This window comes from Podarcis liolepis (assembly GCF_965112155.1).
Source record: "Podarcis liolepis genome assembly, chromosome: 11".
Taxonomy (NCBI): domain Eukaryota; kingdom Metazoa; phylum Chordata; class Lepidosauria; order Squamata; family Lacertidae; genus Podarcis; species Podarcis liolepis.
The window spans coordinates 12,032,883-12,053,786 of NC_139565.1; the positions used below are offsets into that span (position 1 = coordinate 12,032,883).

The following is a 20,904-nucleotide window of genomic DNA, read 5'->3' on the forward strand; positions in this document are numbered from 1 at the left end:
ACCCTTTCGTCTAGCAGGTTTTCCGTCTTGTGAGGCATTCGTCTTGTGGGGCACCACTGTAGTTGTTTATTTCCCTGACATGTGATGGGAGGGCGTTCCACAAGGCAGGCACCACTACCGAGAAGGCCCTTTGCCTGGTTCCCTGTAACCTCACTTCTCGCAGTGAGGGAACTGCCAGAAGGCCCTCAGAGCTGGACCTCAATGTCCGGGCAAAATGATTACTGCCTCCAATTGTGAATGTACAGCATAGTTGGGTGGAACTTTGATACCATCTGCTTTCAAGTCGTGCAAAACTTTTCAAATGGGACAGTTCACGCGTTTAACTGAGAGCCACCGTAGTGAGAGATGCATGTGTAAATTTAGCCCTGTGTCACAACAATCCTTTGAACTGGGCCTCTCCTCCACCCATCTCTTGCTTGCCCCTAGGCAACTCACGTTCCGAAAATTCAGTAGGCAGTGGCATTTCAGGAGCTGATGCTTGGGTCACAAATAGAGGCTAAATAACTGTAGAGACTAGAAACACCTCTGCCCAAAGCAGAAATTGCTCATTATACAGTCATTTAGTGTTCAGACCGCTATGCTATTGATAATATGGGCTTCTTCCTTTTTTCTTTCTTTTTAATCATGAAGTTATTTTCACAACATATTGGCTTCATTTCATCTTTACTGTAACACCTCTGAGAGTGCCTTCATATATCACAGGAGTGTTCGTGTTAAACTGAATGATGATGCCTTGTTTTGAATTTCCAGAGCTTTCACTTAGAACTTAATGGCAAAGGTCTAATTAGCGATATTTCCAGAACAAGTTAAGCGATCAGTTGCAGCACAGTACCCTTACATCAGTACCACAGTATGATTTCATCAGTTCCAAAATGTAAATGATTCTAAATAAATGAATCAAATGCTTACCACATCTACTCCAGACGCAAAGGAAATAGACTGCATATGATGGTTTGCTATAATCTGTAAAGGGTTCGGGAAAAGATTAGCATGAGTGTGAGATGCAGTCAGACTTTCCAGAGTCACATTCGCACCATCTGTTTAAAGCACATGGTTCCCCCAAAGATTTCTGGGAAGTGTAGTCTACCTTCTCCCCAGAGTGACACAGTTCCATGCAGCTGTACCAAACTACAGTTTCCAGGTACAGGTAGGTAGCTGTGTTAGTCTGCTGTAGTCGAAACAAAATTAAAAAAATTCCTTCCAGTAGCACCTTAAAGGTAAAGGGACCCCTGACCATTAGGTCCAGTCGTGGCCGACTCTGGCGTTGCGGCGCTCATCTCGCTTTATTGGCCGAGGGAGCCGGCGTACAGGTCATGTGGCCAGCATGACTAAGCCGCTTCTGGCAAATCAGAGCAGCACACGGAAACGCCGTTTACCTTCCCGCCGGAGAGGTACCTATTTATCTACTTGCACTTTGATGTGCTTTCAAACTGCTAGGTTGGCAGGAGCAGGGACCGAGCAAGGGGAGCTCACCCCGTCACAGGGATTCGAACCGCTGACCTACTGATCGGCAAGTCCTAGGCTCTGTGGTTTAAACCACAGCGCCATCCGCATCCCTCATAGCACCTTAGAGACCAGCTAAGTTTGTTACTGGTATGAGCTTTCGTGTGCATGCACACTTCTTCAGATATCTGAAGAAGTGTGTCAGGGAACTGCCATCGGAGCATCAGGTGGTGGAGGGACTCAGGGAGGAAGAAAGAGACTCAACAGCTGAAGCAGGGACCAGCAGGGGGAGGAGTGGGTCTCTGAGGGAATGCGAGCAGGAGGGAGGGCTCAGGGAAGCTTCCAGCGAGAACAGTGGGGAGGTATCTGAGTCTCCCATAGGGAGACCCACACCTCGCCGGAAACTGTCACGCCGTGAGTCCAGGAGACGCGTTTCCGTTAAGGAGCTCCTTTGCTGGAAACGCTTCCGCAGACAGCCACTGTCGGACTCTACTAGTGACTAGAGCAGACATGTCTGAGGAGCTCCGTCACACACGGAGGTTTGTGGGGTCGCACAAACTCTGAGGGAGCACGTTTTTACGCACAAGCAGCTAATCAATCCCTAACAGCAGTCCGACAGTCTCTGTACGCTGCCTGTGCAAGAGAAAGCATCATGAGCGAACCAACCGGAACCGGAGGAGCGGGGGCTGGAGCTGGTCCAAGCTTGGAAGATAGATACCGAGCGTTGGAGGTCCAACTGGCGCTGCAGACGGCGAGGCTGGAGGAGAGAAGGGCTCAGGATGCAGACAAGAAGGGGAGAGCCACTCAATTCCCCAGAAAGGTACCAGGATTGGTGCAAAAATTTGGGGGGGACCCCAAGGATTACCATGCCTTTAGGACAGAGATGCAATATGCCATTAATGTGCAGTTCGATGAGTTCCCTGATGAGGAATCGCGAGTTGCTTTCGTAATTGGGCATCTTGAGAAAGGGGCGAGAGACTGGGTTCGACCCCTAATGGCAACGCACAATGACATACTAAAGGACACGAGGAAGTTCTTTCGTGCAATGGATATCATGTTTTCCAGCGATACTGAGGAAGGGGCGGTGCGCAGACAGCTAATGGCTTGTAAGCAGGGAAGTCGATCTGTCCGTGAGTACTGGACTGAGTTTACCATGCTGATTCACAGACTGAGTTGGGATTTATCGGCGGCACCCATTCAAATGCTATTTGAAGAAGGTCTTTCTTCGGCGGTGAAAGACGAGCTGTCACGGAGCCCCAGGGCGGAGTCTATGGATCAGCTGACCAAATCTGCGCTGACCATAGGAGCGCGGCAGGAGGCAAGAGCCTTGGAGAGGCGGGAAGGGAGAGGGGAACGTTGGAAGGAGTTCCGCATTCCAGACATTCCTGAGCCAGCTTTCCCGCCGGCAGAGCCGATGGAAATCGGAACAGCGCGCGCGCGTGCATTTTCAAAAACCAGCGAGGGGGCTAAGAAGGAGGGAAAGGGCCCCCGGAAATGCTATCTCTGCCAACAGCCAGGCCACTTTGCCAGAGTCTGCCCCCAGAGGAAGGAATGGCAAGGGATGGTGGGAGCTGTTGAGGGGGGAGAACAGGGGGGAACGGAGCAGGTAAAAGCCAACGCCTGGTTGCCACAATCGGGGCACTGCAGCCAGGCCAAAGAGCAGTGAAAGTGCCCGTGCCAGAAGCTCCTCGACCTGCTCTAGTGATTGAAGTGTCGCTAGAGCTGCAAAATGGGCACCCCCTAAAAATAAAGGCGCTATTGGACTCAGGCAGCTCCTGCAATTTTATGAGCAAGGAGTTTGCTGCTGAACACCAGATACAGACTATCCCTTTAAGCAACCCCCTGCAGGTGACCACGATTGATGGCAGGGAGTTGTTGGGAGGAGGAGTCAGCTTGCAGACTGTCCCAATGATAATGAGGGTGGCAAGGCACACAGAACTGATAGCGTTTAATGTGGCCACCCTGGGAGGCGCTCCCATTATTTTGGGAATGAGCTGGCTAGCTCTACATGATCCGCTGGTTGGCTGGCATCAAAGAGTGGTGTCCTTTGGTTCAGCACATTGCTTAGAACACTGCAAAGGGGAAAAGGGTTCAGCAGGGGCCCAAGCCACCCTAGCAGGGACTGAAGTAATGGAGAAGGTGAAGGTACCACCACAGTATGCAGATCTCAGCGACGTGTTCAGCGAGAAGGAAGCTGACCAACTACCACCTCATAGACCCTTTGATTGCCAGATCTATTTACTCCCTGGAGCACAGCTTCCCGTGGGCAAGTTGTATGCCATGTCAGACAGAGAAATGCAGGAGTTGCGAGGGTTTATTGACAAGAACCTGAAGAGAGGCTTCATCAGAGAGTCCAAAGCAGCAGGGGGTAGCCCAGTGTTCTTTGTGGACAAAAAAAACGCGGACAAGCCGAGACTTGTATGCGATTTTAGGAGGTTAAATGCAGTGACTGAACCGGTGGCTTTCCCTATGCCCAGAATTGATGATATTTTGACCAGGGTGAGGAAGGGAAAGATTTTTACAAAGCTGGATCTAAGGGGGGCGTACAACCTGATACGCATAAGGAAAGGGGATGAATGGAAAACCACCATGTTTACCCCTTTGGGGGCATTTGAATACCTCGTTATGCCATTTGGATTACAAGCAGGCTCAGCGTGTTTTCAATCTTTTATGAACCACGTACTGGGCCCTTTGCTCTACAAGAATTGCGTTGCTTTCCTAGATGATGTGTTGGTGTATTCGGAGAATGAGGAGCAACATGTGAGAGACGTCAGAGAAGTGTTGAGCAGACTGCAAGCCAACAGGCTGTGGGTCAAACTGGAGAAGTGTCGGTTCCATACCAAGGAGGTGGAATTCCTGGGGTACCGCCTGTCAGACAAGGGATTGGCCATGGATCCCGGCAAGGTACAGGCAGTGCTGGAATGGAAAACACCCAAAACCAAGAAGGATGTGCAGAGGTTCCTAGGGTTTGGAAACTTTTATCGTAAGTTCATCCGCAACTTCGCCCATCTGACGGCGCCCATCACTGACTGTCTCAGCAGTAAAAAGAAGTTTGTATGGACGGCGGAGGCGGAGCGAGCGTTTGAGGAGCTGAAAAGGGCCTTCGCCTCTGAAGAACAACTTCTGCATGTGGATTTACGAAAGAAGCTAAGGGTTGAAACAGACGCATCTGACAGAGCCATAGGGGCGGTGCTTCTTCTGCAGCCGGGGAAGGAGGAGTCAGAGTGGCGACCGTGTGCCTTCTTTTCGCGAAAGCTGAACAAATCCGAGAGGAACTACACGGTGTACGACCGAGAACTTCTTGCTATTCATGAGGCGTTCCGGAGATGGAGGCATCTGCTAGTTGGTGCACAACATAAGGTGCAAGTGTGCACGGACCATAAAAATCTAGAGTATTGGAGAACTGCGCGAGTGCTCAACCAAAGGCAGTTGAGATGGGCCCAGGAGTTCTCCAAATTTAACTTTGAGATTTGTTACGTGCCAGGCCCAGAGAATGTTAGGGCGGACGCTCTCTCACGCAAACCTGAATATTTGGAGGGGGAGGGAGCACCCGAAGAAACCCATATCATTCCAGAGGACCGCTGGGTGTGTGGGGCGACTTTGGTGGGGCAAAGGGAATTGGTAGAGGGTACGGTGCAGGATGCATACGCCCAGGACAAACTCAGGGATCTCAGGAGGGAGGAAGACAAATCCGGTGGTTTTGAGGAGAGAAACGGGGCATTGTATTATAAGGGAGCGTTATATATACCTGAAGGGGAATTGAGGGAGAAGGTACTCAAGCAGCTGCACGATAGCCCCACAGCAGGGCATTTTGGGCAACACAAGACCATGTGGCTGGTTACCAGGGAATTTTGGTGGCCCAAGGTCAGGGAAGATGTGCGGGAGTATGTGAGAGGGTGTGAACAATGCCAAAGAGCCAAGGGGGAGAGGCGGGCGCCGGCTGGTTTATTAGAACCACTGCCCACACCTGAAAGACCGTGGGAAGCAGTGGCAATAGATTTCATGACTGATCTGCCAAGGTCTAGAGGGAAAACAGCCATCATGGTTGTAGTAGACCTGTTAACTAAAATGGCCCACTTTATAGCCTGCTCACATGCGGTCACAGCAGAAGAAACAGCCAAATTGTTTGTAGAGAATGTGTTTCGGTTGCATGGCGCCCCCTTGAGGGTGGTTTCAGACCGAGGGAAACAATTTACTTCCAGGTTCTGGAGGAAGCTCATGAGCTTACTGCATGTAGAGGTTAATTTTTCAACGGCCCGTCATCCAGAAACCAACGGGCAGGCGGAAAGAGCAAATGGGGTTCTCCAACAATATTTGAGGTGTTATGTTAATGACAGAGAGAATGATTGGGTGGAGAAGCTGGCGTTGGCAGAATTTGCCTACAACAATGCAGAGAACGTGTCCACGGGGATGAGCCCCTTTTTGGCTAATCACGGGTGCCATCCCAGAGCCTTCCCAGGGGGGGAGGGGGAGAACTGGAGCGTTCCAGCTGCAGAACAGTTCGTTGAAGAAATGGAAGCGATCCATCGCCAGCTCCAACTCAACTTAAACAGGGCTAAGGAGGAATATAAGAGGCAGGCAGACAAAAACCGAAGGGAAGGTGAAAGCATCAGGGTGGGGGACCAGGTGTGGCTGTCAACCCAAGGGTTGCCGTTCAAAGGAGGTTGTAAGAAATTAAGACCCAAAAGGCTGGGTCCGTTTGAAGTCATGCAGCAGGTCAATCCAGTGGCTTTCAGGCTCCGGTTACCGAACCACATGAAGCTGCACCCAGTTTTTCACAGGTCGTTGCTGTCACCGTATAGAGGAGACAGTGAAGGGAGGGTCACTAGGGGACCAGCAATGGAGGAGAAGGAACACAGCTACCATGTAGCGGAGATCCTCGATTCCAGGTGGAAGGGAGATCAAGTAGAGTATTTGGTAATGTGGGAAGGGGAACCGGAGTCGGAAAACACCTGGGTTAGGGCAGAGGATGTCAATGACGAAGTTTTAATAGAGACTTTTCATCAGAGGTTCCCACGTAAACCTCAGCCTGTAGCGAGGTTCCGAAGGGAATACTTTGCCACCACCGACGAGGAAGAGGAGTTGGAGGGGTTCCCAGATTCTGAAGAGGAAGAGGATTCAGCGAGCCAGGACGACGATCGATGGAGGGAATTGTTCGAGACGTCGGAAGATGAGGAAGATTCGTTTCGGGGTTTTAGCCCTTCACCTCCCAGGGGAGAGGAAATGGGAGGGGGTGAGGGGGGCCCTGGAGGGGAGGTGGATGTCAGGGAACTGCCATCGGAGCATCAGGTGGTGGAGGGACTCAGGGAGGAAGAAAGAGACTCAACAGCTGAAGCAGGGACCAGCAGGGGGAGGAGTGGGTCTCTGAGGGAATGCGAGCAGGAGGGAGGGCTCAGGGAAGCTTCCAGCGAGAACAGTGGGGAGGTATCTGAGTCTCCCATAGGGAGACCCACACCTCGCCGGAAACTGTCACGCCGTGAGTCCAGGAGACGCGTTTCCGTTAAGGAGCTCCTTTGCTGGAAACGCTTCCGCAGACAGCCACTGTCGGACTCTACTAGTGACTAGAGCAGACATGTCTGAGGAGCTCCGTCACACACGGAGGTTTGTGGGGTCGCACAAACTCTGAGGGAGCACGTTTTTACGCACAAGCAGCTAATCAATCCCTAACAAAGTGTATCTGAAGAAGTGTGCATGCACACGAAAACTCACACCAATAACAAACTTGTGGTTGTTTAGTCGTTTAGTCGTGTCCGACTCTTTGTGACCCCATGCACCAGAGCACGCCAGGCACTCCTGTCTTCCACTGCCTCCCACAGTTTGGTCCAACTCATGCTGGTATTTCTATGACACTGTCCAACCACCTCGTCCTCTGTCGTCCCCTTCTCCTTGTGCTCTCCATTTTTCCCAACATCAGGGTCTTTTCCAGGGAGTCTTCTCTTCTCAAGAGGTGGCCAAAGTATTGGAGCCTCAGCTTCAGGATCTATAACAATCTTGGTCTCTAAGGTGCTACTGGAAGGAATTTTTTAATTTTGTTTTGACTACAGTTTCCAGGGTTGGTTTGGGGGCAACCATGAGCTTGAAACGTCCTCAGAAGCCTAAAAACAGAAACAATAACATCGAAAACAAATGTGCAAAGTCGTGCATCTCCAAACCTTCTGTGACAGCATGCCCAGATGGCATCTCCCCAGGATCTCAGAGTGGCACTCAGATGCTAAACCCAAAGTCCTGGAATCTTGCAAGGCGGGCTGGCTTTTGGTGTGATCGCAGTATGACTCTTGCCTCACGGATCCTGCAGCCCACGGATCCTGCCGCAGGCAGAGTGGGCAGGCAAGGACAGGTGGAAGCACAGCACGGAGTCACCCGTTTGTGCAGATTGTGGGAAGTCATTTACAATGAATGCGCATCCACCGAACCCCATTTGAAACCACCATCTGGGTGCCCTTTGAGTCAGAATACCCTAAACATACTGCCAAATTGAAGAAGCATACATGTTTCACCGTGGCTGCCTTATACCATGTTAGATAGCATAGTTCTGCAATGCAGAAATTGGTCCAGAATTTCTGCCACCAATTGGCAGCCGCTCTCCAGGGCTTTATATAGGAGTCTTTTCTATCCTTACCTGGAGAGGTCGGGAATTAAATATTTTGCATGCAGAGATTGTGCCCTACCATGGAGCTAAAAGGTAACGGTAAAGGGACCCCTGACCATTAGGTCCAGTCGAGGCCAACTCTGGGGTTGCAGCTCTCATCTCACTTTATTGGCCGAGGGAGCCGGCGTACAGCTTCTGGATCATGTGGCCAGCATGACTAAGCTGCTTCTGCCGAACCAGAGCAGCGCACGGAAACGCCGTTTACCTTCCCGCTGGAGCGGTACCTATTTATCTACTTGCACTGTGACGTGCTTTCGAACTGCTAGGTTAGCAGGAGCTGGGACCGAGCAATGGGAGCTCACCCCGTTGTGGGGATTCGAACCGCCGACCTTCTGATCAGCAAGTCCTAGGCTCTGTGGTTTAACCCACAGCGCAACCCATGTCCCAGACCCACACCGTTTTTTATGGTACTTTTATCCTAGGGAAAAGAGAGAGAGACGCGTTTGCTTACTTTGTAGTCCCATTTTAGTAGGAAAATAGGAAGTTGTCTTATATTAGCCAGACCGTTGGTCCATCTAGCTGTCAGGCAGCAGAGGATCAAACCCCCATGGCTGGTTGCCAGGAACGGATAAGGCAAGGAGAAGTTCTTACCAACTGCTTTTTAGTCAATAGTCACAGAGAGATGCTTGGAAATGACATTGCCCCGAGTGAGTCTCCACTCTCTTCCTCTCTCATGCTTCAGCTACGGGTGCTGAAATGTGCCCTCTGCCTTTGAGCTCTCTGCTCTCCTACTTTCAAGGCTTGCCAGGTTTTGGGAGACAGGGGGTCTGGAATGCTTCCTAAAGACAATGAATCTGTCAGCTGTCCCCCCTCTGGTACTTCTTCCTTCTCTCCCATTATTTCCCAGCTTTTTCTCTCATCTGCCTCTGAGCTGTGATCTCTCTGAAACCCCTGTTGTAATTCTGAACTGACTTTTTCTTCTCTAGAAGGTCAGGCTGGGGAGTCGGTCTCCGCCATCACTCCTCTGCCCAGTCCCTGACACTAACTCACTATTGTCTATAGCAGGAGTGGGGCAGAAAAAGAGGCAAATGTAGGCAGAGCAGAGGAAACGGAAGTTCCACCTTTGTGCAGTGGGCGAGTTTCTACGCACGCTCTCCGTCCCCCAACCAGACAAGCAAAGGCATAATAAGAGTACAAGGACCTGTTCCGCCCAGGCCAAAACATTTGGGCTTTGAAGATGAGCCAGTGCAGTTATCACTGCTGCTGTGGTGGGAAGGTGAATGGCATTTCTGTGCGCTCTGGTTTCCGTCACGGTGTCCCGTTGCGCCAGAAGCGGTTTAGTCCTGCTGGCCACATGACCCGGAAAGATGTCTTTGGGCAAACGCCGGCTCCCTCAGCCTGAAGCAGAATGAGCGCCATACCCCATAGTCACCTTTGACTGGACTTAACTGTCCAGGGGTCCTATACGTTTTTACCTTAATGGGTTCTAGCCACGGATGACCTAATCCTCCATGCATTTGTCATCCAGGTTGGTGGTCATCCCTCCCTTTTTCTGGAGCAAATATGTGCTGTGTGACGAAAGTACTTATTTTTGTCTGCCCTGGATCTTCCAGTGTTCAGCTACTCAGGCGTACCAGAAAACACTAGTTATAACAAATGAGAACAGGACCACTAAGCACAGAAATAATCTGGCAGGCAGCAAGGAACAAGCGCCATGGAACTGTTCAAAGCAGCAAGCAGGAATTAGAGCGTACAGACCTGTCTGGAATCAGGCGTCATCAGGTTTAAGCTGGTGGTAGAGATATTCAGAGTAATGCTCATTCCCGCGAATTGAAGGTTGCTCTTCCCCAAGATACTAGAGAGGGCTTTACTCGGCGGCTGTGAAAGCAAAAAGCACACATTTCAGTACTCTAGGAGCATCTGGTGACACCTGACTCCACGCTGCATAAACGGGGATCCTCTGGGGTTTATTCGTCAAGAGTGTGACATTTTAATCAACGTTCTGCGGCTGCTTTTATCCGAAGTTAGTAAGAAAGAAGTCGCGTGTCGATTCACAAGGAAGGGACAGTGCTACGAGGAGAGAGAGAAAATGCAGGTTGTTTCTATATAGATAAGGGAAATATAGTGATCTAAAGTGGTTGGTGTCATACCACGGAGACCTGGATTCAAATTCCCCTAAAAACCCTACTGGATAACCTTGCTTCAGTCACCATCTCCCGGCCTACCCTACCTCACAGGGTTGTTCTGAGGATGAAATGGGGGTGAGGAACCATGTACAGTGGTACCTCGGGTTAAGAACTTAATTCGTTCTGGTGGTCCGTTCTTAACCTGAAACTGTTCTTAACCTGAAGCACCACTTTAGCTAATGGGGCCTCCTGCTGCCGCCGCCACACAATTTCTGTTCTCATCTTGAAGCAAAGTTCTTAACCTGAGGTACTATTTCTGGGTTAGCAGAGTCTGTAACCTGAAGCATCTGTAACCCGAGATACCACTGTACACCATTCTGAGCTCCTTGGGAGAATGGATTGCATATGAAATGAATGTAATAAATAGATAAAAAGAACCAAGAGGCATGAGATGAACATGTGGAGCGACGTCGAATTACCTCAAAATCATGACAAGTGTCAGTAGAGAAGCTTTCCCATAACAGCAGAAAACTAAATCTATTACCTATAGAAATGCTGAAATATTTGCAATTATATCTGCTCACGAAAGCCACTTTAAATCCCTCCATATAACTCACAGAGTTGAGTAATAAACTATTTGTGTGGATTCTCCACACAGTTGGGACAATTTGGGGACACAAGCCCTTCCTTTAGGGTTTGCAAGCATGGAGGAAAGTGTTGTTTTATTTCATTCAGGAAAAATGCTGTTAGACAAGTACAGTGGTACCTTGGGTTACATACGCTTCAGGTTACAGACTCCGCTAACCCGGAAATCGTATCTCGGGTTAAGAACTATGCTTCAGGATGAGAACAGAAATCGTGCTCCGACGGCATGGCAGCAGTGGGAGGCCCCATTAGCTAAAGAGATGCTTCAGGTTAAGAACAGCTTCAGGTTAAGAACGGACCTCCGGTACGAATTAAATACTTAACCCGAGGTACCACTGTATTAACAGGCACACTGGCTGAAAATACAACACACCTTGTTTTCCTAGAGTGGACATGCAAGGGAATGTTGGTTCAGCCAGTGGTGGAGGAAGCTTCTCCTGCACCTGGGGCAGGGCGCGCATGCACAGTGCCCATATGGACTGCACATGCGCAGCGCCTGTACAGACTGCACACACGTGGCAGCCTGTATGGACGCCAATCGCCCTCGGCCACTCTACAGCTGGGGGTGTTATGGAAAAGCAGCAATGAGAGAGCGAGCTGCAAGTTGCTGGAATGCAAAACAGGATGTTGATGTTTGGGACTGTACCATGGGAACAAAGGGGCAGTCTATTCACTGTACTGAGTACCGGATGTTAGCTCAGAGTGTCATCTGACCTGTACTGGAAGTACAGGGGAGGGTTTTATTCTCTCTACTGTTGGAGTCTGATGAGTACAGACGCGTTTCTCTGTACTGCTGCAAGGACAGAAATAAAGACATGTAAATACATTTCTGTCTGTCTCTTTCCCCTCCCTGGGGGAGGCAGGGAGGAGGGAAGAGTGGTGTGTTCTTCTCACGCTTGAGGAGGATCGCCAATAGTGACCTAGCCTGATCCTGCCGGGAGACGCAGACAGGGAGGTCAACAAGGAGCTTAAGCCAAGTGCCTGGAGAGTGGCCAGTTTCCTCTGATAAGGCTTAAGAATCCAACAGGGGGGAGGCAGTGGGCCATCTTGCCCCCCCCCCAGGGTGGCACCTGGGACACACCGCCCCACCTCCACCCCTGCCTTCGTATGCCCCTGGGTCCAGCCAGTTGAAACTTCCTATTCCTCCTGGGCTGGAGCATCCTTCCCTTGCATGTGACTAGAGGTGGGCATGACCTTACCTGTCCAGGTAACAAAAGGACGAGTCATGCAGCACTCTCTCTCTCTTTCACTTCCTTCTTCGTTCGACCAGCTTCTCAGCTAGGAATGCTCTGCTAGCTGCCAGTTTGCAGAAGCACTGGGATTACCACCATGTGGGGAAGATCCACATGTACATGTTTGTAACTAAGTCTGCCTTCAGGAATCCAACTGTGAACTGATGTGAGTAAACTTCTTTTATTGCCTTTTAGTAAGATTGCTGTGTCTTTTTTCTTTTAAGAGGGATTAAAGGGAATTTACCAGGAATTTACAATTCAATCTGAGTCAGACTGAACTGTATACAGTGGTACCTCAGGCTAAGTACTTAATTCGTTCCGGAGGTCTGTTCTTAACCTGAAACTGTTCTTAACCTGAAGCACCACTTTAGCTAATGGGGCCTCCTGCTGCTGCCGTGCCGCCAAAGCACGATTTCTGTTCTCATCCTGAAGCAAAGTTCTTAACCCAAGGTACTATTTCTGGGTTAGTGGAGTCTGTAATCTGTAGCGTATGTAACCTGAACCGTATGTAACCGGAGGTACCACTGTAATAGTGAGAGACTCACACGAGCCTGCTACAAGCTATCTTCTGTGCATGTAAGAAAGGGGAATGTAACTCTGCTACATGAAGGAACTTGCTAGCACAAGTTAGGAAAGATATTAATAAACAATATATCCTCTCCTGCCACACTGAACATTCCCACAAAAAATTCTGCACCCAGAGCAGTCGCCCCAGTAGCTCCCCGCTACCCACTGTTAATGCATGGTATCAGCAAAACATCTCACTCAAATACATTATTTAGGGAAGTACCAGTGGAAGAATCTCTGTTGACCCCAATAGGAGCGCTAGTATTTGTATGTGCATGTGTGTTGTGATTTTGGTACACAGGTAAAGGATTAACTGCCTTTGCCATGGGCACAATACTGCTCAGGTCCTCCCATGGCAGCAATTCAAAGGACAAAAACTGTAAGTGTAAAATGCATACATGGACTTAATGTCGCATCCCATTTGCTCCCAAGATGAGAGAATATGATCACGTTGACAAAAAGACACAAGGCAAATACCTTTCTTTTTTTAAAGGCTCCTTTGGCTGCCGGCACAGCATCGCAAACAAGGCTGATCGCTTCCCTGGAGAGACAGAAAAGAACATTGGGTAGCAAATGGTTTCATGGCGCCAGAAGCATACAGTTTGGTTTCTCATGGTGGCATTCAAGTAATGATCTACTGGAAAGTCTGCATATGGACTAAAGCACTCTGATGCTCATAGCAAACCAAAGTTAGCATTTGAAATATTATACTATTTGATGGTCCCATAGGCTGTATCGAGTATGCTAAAAGTAAGAAAAGCAGGGCAACCAATCTTGCTAATTTTCTTAGGGAATTGTGAAGTTTTAGCATACCGTTTTTTTCACTCTATAACACGCACTCGACCATAACACGCACGTAGTTTTTAGAGGAGGAAAACAAGGGGGGGGAATTCTAAATGAAACAATGGATGTATGATTTTTGTGGTTCATGCTGTGGCCACAAACATGTGACCTGACAGTGAGTTTGGAGTAGCCCAATGCAAAAATCCTGAGGATCCATGTGGATCCATGCTTTGTAACCACGTTTTAAGTGGGAGGGAAGGAAAAGCACACAAGGGACAAGGAGCACGCGTGGGGTGGGTGGAGAAGGATGCTGCTAATAATGCAGAAGAGGGGTATAAGGGGAGAAGGCTCCTCTACTCTCCCGCTTTGCTCCTTTAAAGAAGCAGGCTCTCTGTCCCTCTCTCCTCCCCACTCAGCGGCTCTTCTCCCACTTTGCTGTTTCAAAGCCACGGAGGAGGGAAGGAAGGGGAACCATGATCTTCTGCTCACGACTGCAGCAGATCCCCCCCCCCCCGCCACCCGTAGGCATTCCCTCCATAACACGCACAGACATTTCCCCTTACTTTCTAGGAGGAAAAAAAGTGACTGTTATGGTTCAAAAAATACGGTATTCAGAGCTAACCCACAGTTGAGGCAGAATGAAGCAGCTATCTCAGGTGGTAGAACCGTAAGAGGCAGCCCCTTCCCATCCCACAGGAATGCTCTGCTTTTATTCATGTGTGAATAAGGAAAAGAAACACACATATTCTTTTCTGCTTTTGTTCTTCTTCACATGGTACATACTTATGCAAGGTAGTTCAAAAGATAGATGTGGAAAAGTATTTGCAGTACATCATCTCATATTACCTTGTAATCTGTGTTCTAGTATTGAAGTCAAGGGATCTCATGGAACGCAAGACCTCTATACATCCCAAGTACTGCGGGAAGGAGAAGAAAATGGTAAATAAGCATAAGTGGGAAAGGAATTTATAACAGGCATTTTAAAATGCAAAATAAAAGCACAAATCATTTCCTCCCACAAGTGCACACAAACAGATGGAGAATGGGGCACGCATAGGAATTTATGTAGCTTTATTTATGCATGTTCTTATACTGTATGTCTCATTTTCACCAAACAAGAGTCCCCACTCAAACTGACAAAACAAATAAAAGTACAGTATGACCCGGAAGCTGTATGCCGGCTCCCTTGGCCAATAAAGTGAGATGAGCGCCGCAACTCCAGAGTCAGTCACGACTGGACCTAATGGTCAGGGGTTCCTTTACCTTTACCTTTATAGTATAATAGTCCACACAAAATGAACAATATTAAAATTTAACAATGACAACAACAATAATAGAAGGGAAGAAAATCACAGCCCTTTATTGACGCAGAAACTGTTCCCACCCACCAGTTTCTTACATGGATGCACAGCTGTTAATGGACAAGCCAGGCCCTTCCCCACTTGACACAGTGAGATCAAGTTGCGTGATTTACAAAAAGCAAAACATCTCTTTGGAGGGGTGAAGAAGAGTGAGCAACTGGATCAATTTATTTGTGCAGGGGGGTCGTTTTCAAAAGGAACAGCTTTTGACAATGGAACTGTTCTTTAATTTTTTTAGTGATGTGTTTTTTTGTTTTTTGGACAATGAAATAATCCTAAATAAATAAGAATAAAAATGTGCACCCCACCACCAAGACCATTCCATTGTAACTATCCTACCTTCCAAAAATTCCATACCTCTTGCAGTGTACAAATTCTTCAAACACCTTCCATATCTCCTCAAAATAATTTCTCCTGCATATTCCCCATCTTACCTTAATGGCACATGTTAATTTATCATTAGTAGTTATATCCCACAGCTCTTTATACCATTCTTCCATTTTATATTCTGCTTGCCCCTTCCACTTCCTGGCTATAATAATTTGCACGGCTGTCAATAAATTTGTGAGCAAGTCCTTCATAGCCTGCAAATCTTCTACCCTATCATAAATTGATAATAATGACCGCTCCCTGCTTAAAACAGGGGGCGCCCTTTGCGTGCACGCGCGCAGCCCCTAGATCTGGAGCGGCTCCAACAGCATAGGCTTGGCTTTGCCTTCCCTCAGGTGGGATACCTGGAGGTCTCCGCCTACCTCAGTCAGTTGTCCAATCCCACCTGGGGGAAGCGTTGCCAAGGAGACCAGGCCAGGTAGGGGAGGGATTACCTGCCCACACAATAGAGGGAGGATCTTACCTAGGAATCCTCACTTGGCTCCAGAGCATCTCCCACCCTACCCACCCTCAGTTAATGTCTTATTTTCAGGTTAACTTTTCTTCACAGGTTTTGCAGGTTAACTTTTATTCACAGGTATGCGGGCGCTGCTACGTTAAGGTCGCTGTTAAAGGGCCGGAAAGGAATTTCCCTGCATTGGCAGGTTTCGCCTTTCCCGTAGCAAAACGTCACAACTTTGGCGGTATCAGGCCTTGGGCGGAATCCTTTAGTCCATCTTCCTCTTTGCGGCGGCGATACCAGGGTTCCCCGTTAAAGGGGTTTCTAAAGGGAGGCTTTGACCGTACGCCGAAAGGTCGTCATTGCTCTCCCCTGCGGCGGCAGCGTAACGGGGGCAGCTATCTCTGCTTGAACATATGTTCTCCAGAGCCGGCCCATCCCCCCACACACATTGGATAACCCTGATGCTCCCTAGGTCCCCGGCTGGGGACTGGGGAGGGAGAACGCCCAATGCCTGAGCCAAGGTCTACCCACATTTGAAAGTTAATAAAGTTGTGGCCAATTTAATCCCATAGCACGTTGTCATGAGTCGTTATTTCACATGACGGGGGGGACCGCACGGGATCTGGGGACTCCGCCTGTCCACACAATGCTACCTCTGGACTTTTGGTCAGCTTTAACCCAGTGAGACTATGGAACTGTTCTTTTGCTGTTTGCATAAGACATGCTAGAAACCTCTGGCTCACTCCATGCTCTTCTAGGTTCCTAAGGAGTCCTTGGATTCCTCACTTTCCTTCAGGGTTCATTTCCAACTTTACAGCAGATACTCAATGAAAAGTAACTGAGGGTGGACACCAGCCCCATTGAAAGCTGTCGATGCAGCGGATCTAAACACTTTTCACACGCTATGCCTGCATTACGCTCAGACTATAAATAATGAGTGTGTACACGTTCACCCAAATCTGGTTAAGCAAGAACTCAATTAAGTAGAGAGCTGGGAATTGGATTGTTAAAGCAGAGGAGATACAGAAGTGAGGAGCTCAACACCCCTCTGCAACTTCCCTCCTCGCAGCTTCTCTCTCCTCCAAGTTCACTGTGTGTTAGGTACTAAGCCTGGATCCCAGAATAATAGGCAAGTAGGATCCTAGAATGCAACAACTTGATTGGCCTGCAGGAAAAGACCAATCAGGCTCCAGGAGGGAAGCAGAATCAGCCAATCAGACAGAACTCATTGTGTAAATAATGTACAGTGGTACCTCGGGTTAAGTACTTAATTTGTTCCGGAGGTCTGTTCTTAACCTGAAACTGTTCTTAACCTGAAGCACCACTTTAGCTAATGGGGCCTCCTGCTGCTGCCGCCGCACCACCTGAAGCAAAGTTCTTAACTAGAACTAATATTTCTGGGTTAGCAGAGTCTGTAACCTGAAGCGTATGTAACCTGAAGTGTATGTAACCTGAGGTACCACTGTATATAAAAGCCTGAGGTTTGGGGGGCAATTCAATCACTGTTTTACAAGCTGCAATAAAGAGCATGAAATCACTACAGGACTCCGAGTATATTTCACTGTGGCACCAAGAAGTCAGCGAGGAAAGCACTACCTTCTGGGCACTTAGAAGCAATCATGGAGAATCAGCATCCCCCTTGACCTTTTGCTGTAGCAATTCAACAGCAGATCCTGCCGTATGAGGAGAACACAGCTCTACCTCCATCACACGGAGTCGGAGTTTTGAACTCTGTAAACATGCCCTTCACCGCTCAGCCCTGTAAAATGCTACGCAGCAGATCTACACGGGAAGTAGTGTAATGCAGGGGTGAGCCCCCCCAACTCTCTCACACACATTCTTGCATGCACAAACACACAGAGAACACACACACACACACACACACACACACAGTCCTCCCTCTTCAGCTGATCCATTTGGGAAGAAGGAGTATCGCCCTCTCTGCACACATCAGACAACTGACTCAATGATCAGGAAGAGGGCAATTTGCACCCCTACCAAAGCACCAGATTCTGCCCAGCCAGCGCAGTGTCTACTTAAGTCCCACCCATCCACTCCCACCCTGTTTTTAGCTGCTGTCGCCAAAATTGTTTGGTCCTTGGAGGCCAGATAAATTTGCAGCAGGAGTTGGGCAGATCAGGCGTATGAACTGGGAGTTGCCACCCCTAATCAATCACCCACCAATGTGGATGAGATATCAATTCCTCTTAAAGGAGGGAGCGCGTTGCCATCGGATCTCTAAGCTATGCCCTGCTCCACTCCGGTTGGTCGTTTCATGGTCACTTGGACCCTTGGCTTGTGGGGTGACTGTGAAACAATATTTAAGCCCTGCACGTTGTTTGCTGGTTCTCTTTGCCTTTGTGCAGCGGACTACCCACCCACCCACCCACCCACCCACCCATCCTTTATTTAGGTCCATCTGGCCTTGCTATGGACTTGTTGGCTGCCTGTTTTGCAATGGGGGCCTGGTAGGAATTTTTCCATCTGGCAAATTGGCAGGGCCATTTGGTTTTCACCTACCACAGTAGCAATCGTCACAACTTTGTAAGGTTTGGCGGTTAGGCATTGGATCAGCAATGTGTGGGGAGGGGCGGCTATCACCTGCCCCTCCAAGCTCAAGCGAATTCCTTTAAAGGAATCTAGGGGTTGGCCTAAGGGGCTAGGGCCATACCAGGACCCCACAGGGGCACCAGGGGTGAGCGCCAGTCTGGACCCTCTGGCGGAGCTCCCTCTGGCAATGTTTCACCCTATTATCAGATTCCCCGTGATGCGGGTGGGAATCTGATACACCAGTTTGGATGATTCCAATGCCTAAGGCAATACCACCCACATTTTGTATTCAATAAAGTTGTGGCCTAAATTTTGCCCAATAACTTAAACTAAAATCCTGTGTCACTGTGTTTCATTTTTGGGGTGTGCTGGGGGGTCTCAAATCGCAACAATATAAAAGAAAGGGACAGCCACCTGACATTGCATAAATTACAACTGCAAACAGAAACAGGACTCAGGCATGGGTCAGGAACTTCTCAGCCATTTCCCCCCCTGCAATTAATCTTAAATATTACCCATATAACCTTTGCTAAGAGTCCCCCGGTCCCTATCACCCACCCAGCAGATGCTGAAATGGCAGCTTAAATGAAGTATAAAAAATAAAGGTGCTGCAATGTGACCTTAGAAATATTTCATGAACAAAAATGCAATACCCCGTACCCTCGAGATTCTACGCAACGTCTGGTCAGAGGTATCCATTTTGATGATACGAGCAGCAAAGTCATCTGCATTTAATCCTGGCGCAGAAAATCCCTGAAAATGCTGGTTGACAGCCAGCCCTCTATTAACTATTCTAAAAATAGGCCTGCAAAATTAGAAATTTCTTACTTAGGGAGATTTGAATTCATGGCTGTCTGCATACAATCTGTCTCAGCGTCGCATTGTAATAGTTTTAGCTGGAAAAGAGGAGCCCTCCTTCGAAAACTTGCCAAGATTTATTCATGTTGAACTGATTACTTGTACAGCAATGTGATAACACAAAAATGGCTTCATTAAAAGAAATATCCAGGGTGTTAATTGCACATGAGGGAAAGATATGAATATGTGTGTTTTCAGATATATTCATGTGTGAAAGAAGATCTCTTAATATGCAGTTCCCATATCTGAATTACGTTCTAATGGGTGAGATTTGAGCACTGGAGAATGACAAGCAGACATAGAGATTTAAGGCTGCAATTTAATCTAATTCTTCAATCTCAGGAGGGCGTGGATGACGAACAAGAGAAAGGCATTAAATTCCTTTAATAGTTAACAGAATAGCTGGTGGGCTATGCATTTGCTTTGTAAAGGAAACTGTACTATTAATCTGCCATTTAAGAAATATAAAACCAAGAGCTCTGCAGTAAAAAGTCTCAAATCCACATCCACCTTGGATGCTCACTGCAGCTTCTCACCAGTTTCGTAGCTCTGTGGAGGGGAGAAATTTAGCTGCCTTCTTGCCCTTCTTCTACAAAGAGCGTTCTCAGCATATACTGTGAACTTCCTGGGTCACACAGAGCAGTCTCATTCTGATAGGATTGCCAGAGGCAACTCCTTGACTTATTGATTTACTAAGCTGAAGTGGGAAGTCCTCTGTAGTCGCTGTAGAATGTTACTTGCCCAAAAATAGAAAGAAGAAGAAGGGATAGAAGAACTTATGAAATATGCAGAAATGGCGAAAGGTACCGGAAAAACAAGAAATCAAGATAACAAACTTTTTATAAAAGAATGGAAATTGTTTATGGAATATCTACAAATAAACTGTAAATAGATAAGAACATTGGCAGTTCTAAAACCTGAAGTTTTTATAAGCGTATATATTTAAAGTAGATGAAAAAATGAGTAACTTAAGCCAATTTGGAATATGCAGAAAATATAAAAAACAAATTTAAGGAACCGCAGAGAGAGGGGGAAGGTGAGTTTTGAAATGTTAAAATGATTGTAAAATTATTGAGATGTATAAAACTGAAAATCATAAATAAAATCATAATAATAAAATGAAGTGGGAAGTCCTACAGATTTCCTTGTGGGATCAGTGTTCCTCAGGCATGCATGTTTTTGCAATGTCCATATGATGCCATTGACTTCAAAATGCCAGCCTAAATCCCACCCTTTCCTGTTTAATCTGGATTCGCCCTTCCAAGCTGGGAATTCAATAAGTAATTTTTTTTTTAAATGCTGCCAATAACTTATTTGCAATATCTCCAATTAAGCCCCCCCCCCTATGGAAGCCCTATTCATCTTCAGAGAAGAAAAAGCAAATGGTCTAGATGGCCTGTTTATTGAGCGTTCGTTCTGATTTAACTGGAAGGAGGGTGAAGCGAGGTATTTATTGTGCATTTATTATGATTTGTTTGCAGAGAGGTCAGAGAGCAAGTGTTATCCAACATTTTCCAGCGCATTTTCCCATCACTTACCTTATCGCCAAAAACCTAATCTTCTTAGGAAGTGGGTTTGTTGTATAATACCTTCTGATCAGCTGGAATTCCACAGCTGGAATTTGCTGGTACTGTATGTGATTGAATTCTACCGCAAAACAGAGAGTGTCTAAAAACACCCATAGACTGTGTCCATTGCCATTATCCATTTACAATTCAATTTTCAGAAGCGAGATGCACATTAAGCTCAGTTTCTTTGCCACCTCATTTTAAACGAGCCGAGAATACTTGAACCAAACAAATACTGTCCTTTAGGTTACGGGGGGGATATTTTGGCCAAAAGCAATTCTTGAAATGAAAACTGGGAGGCTCTCTGCGAGCTGCTAAATTTTAGCAAATCAATTCAGACAGATAATAAG

General features: G+C 47.7%; 1 protein-coding gene across 3 annotated transcripts in view; it reads right to left on the reverse strand.

The window, feature by feature from the left end:
• Positions 1-20,904, reverse strand: part of SHC3 (SHC adaptor protein 3) — a 58,449-nt gene that overhangs the window by 21,233 nt on the left and 16,312 nt on the right. For all 3 annotated transcript variants that reach the window (XM_083464912.1, XM_083464913.1, XM_083464911.1), the window contains 4 exons: positions 14,232-14,302; positions 13,080-13,143; positions 9,791-9,910; positions 910-963 (listed from right to left, as the gene is read on the reverse strand). In XM_083464912.1, coding sequence (XP_083321038.1) covers positions 910-963; positions 9,791-9,910; positions 13,080-13,143; positions 14,232-14,302 — 309 coding nt within the window. The remainder of the gene's footprint in view (positions 1-909; positions 964-9,790; positions 9,911-13,079; positions 13,144-14,231; positions 14,303-20,904) is intronic.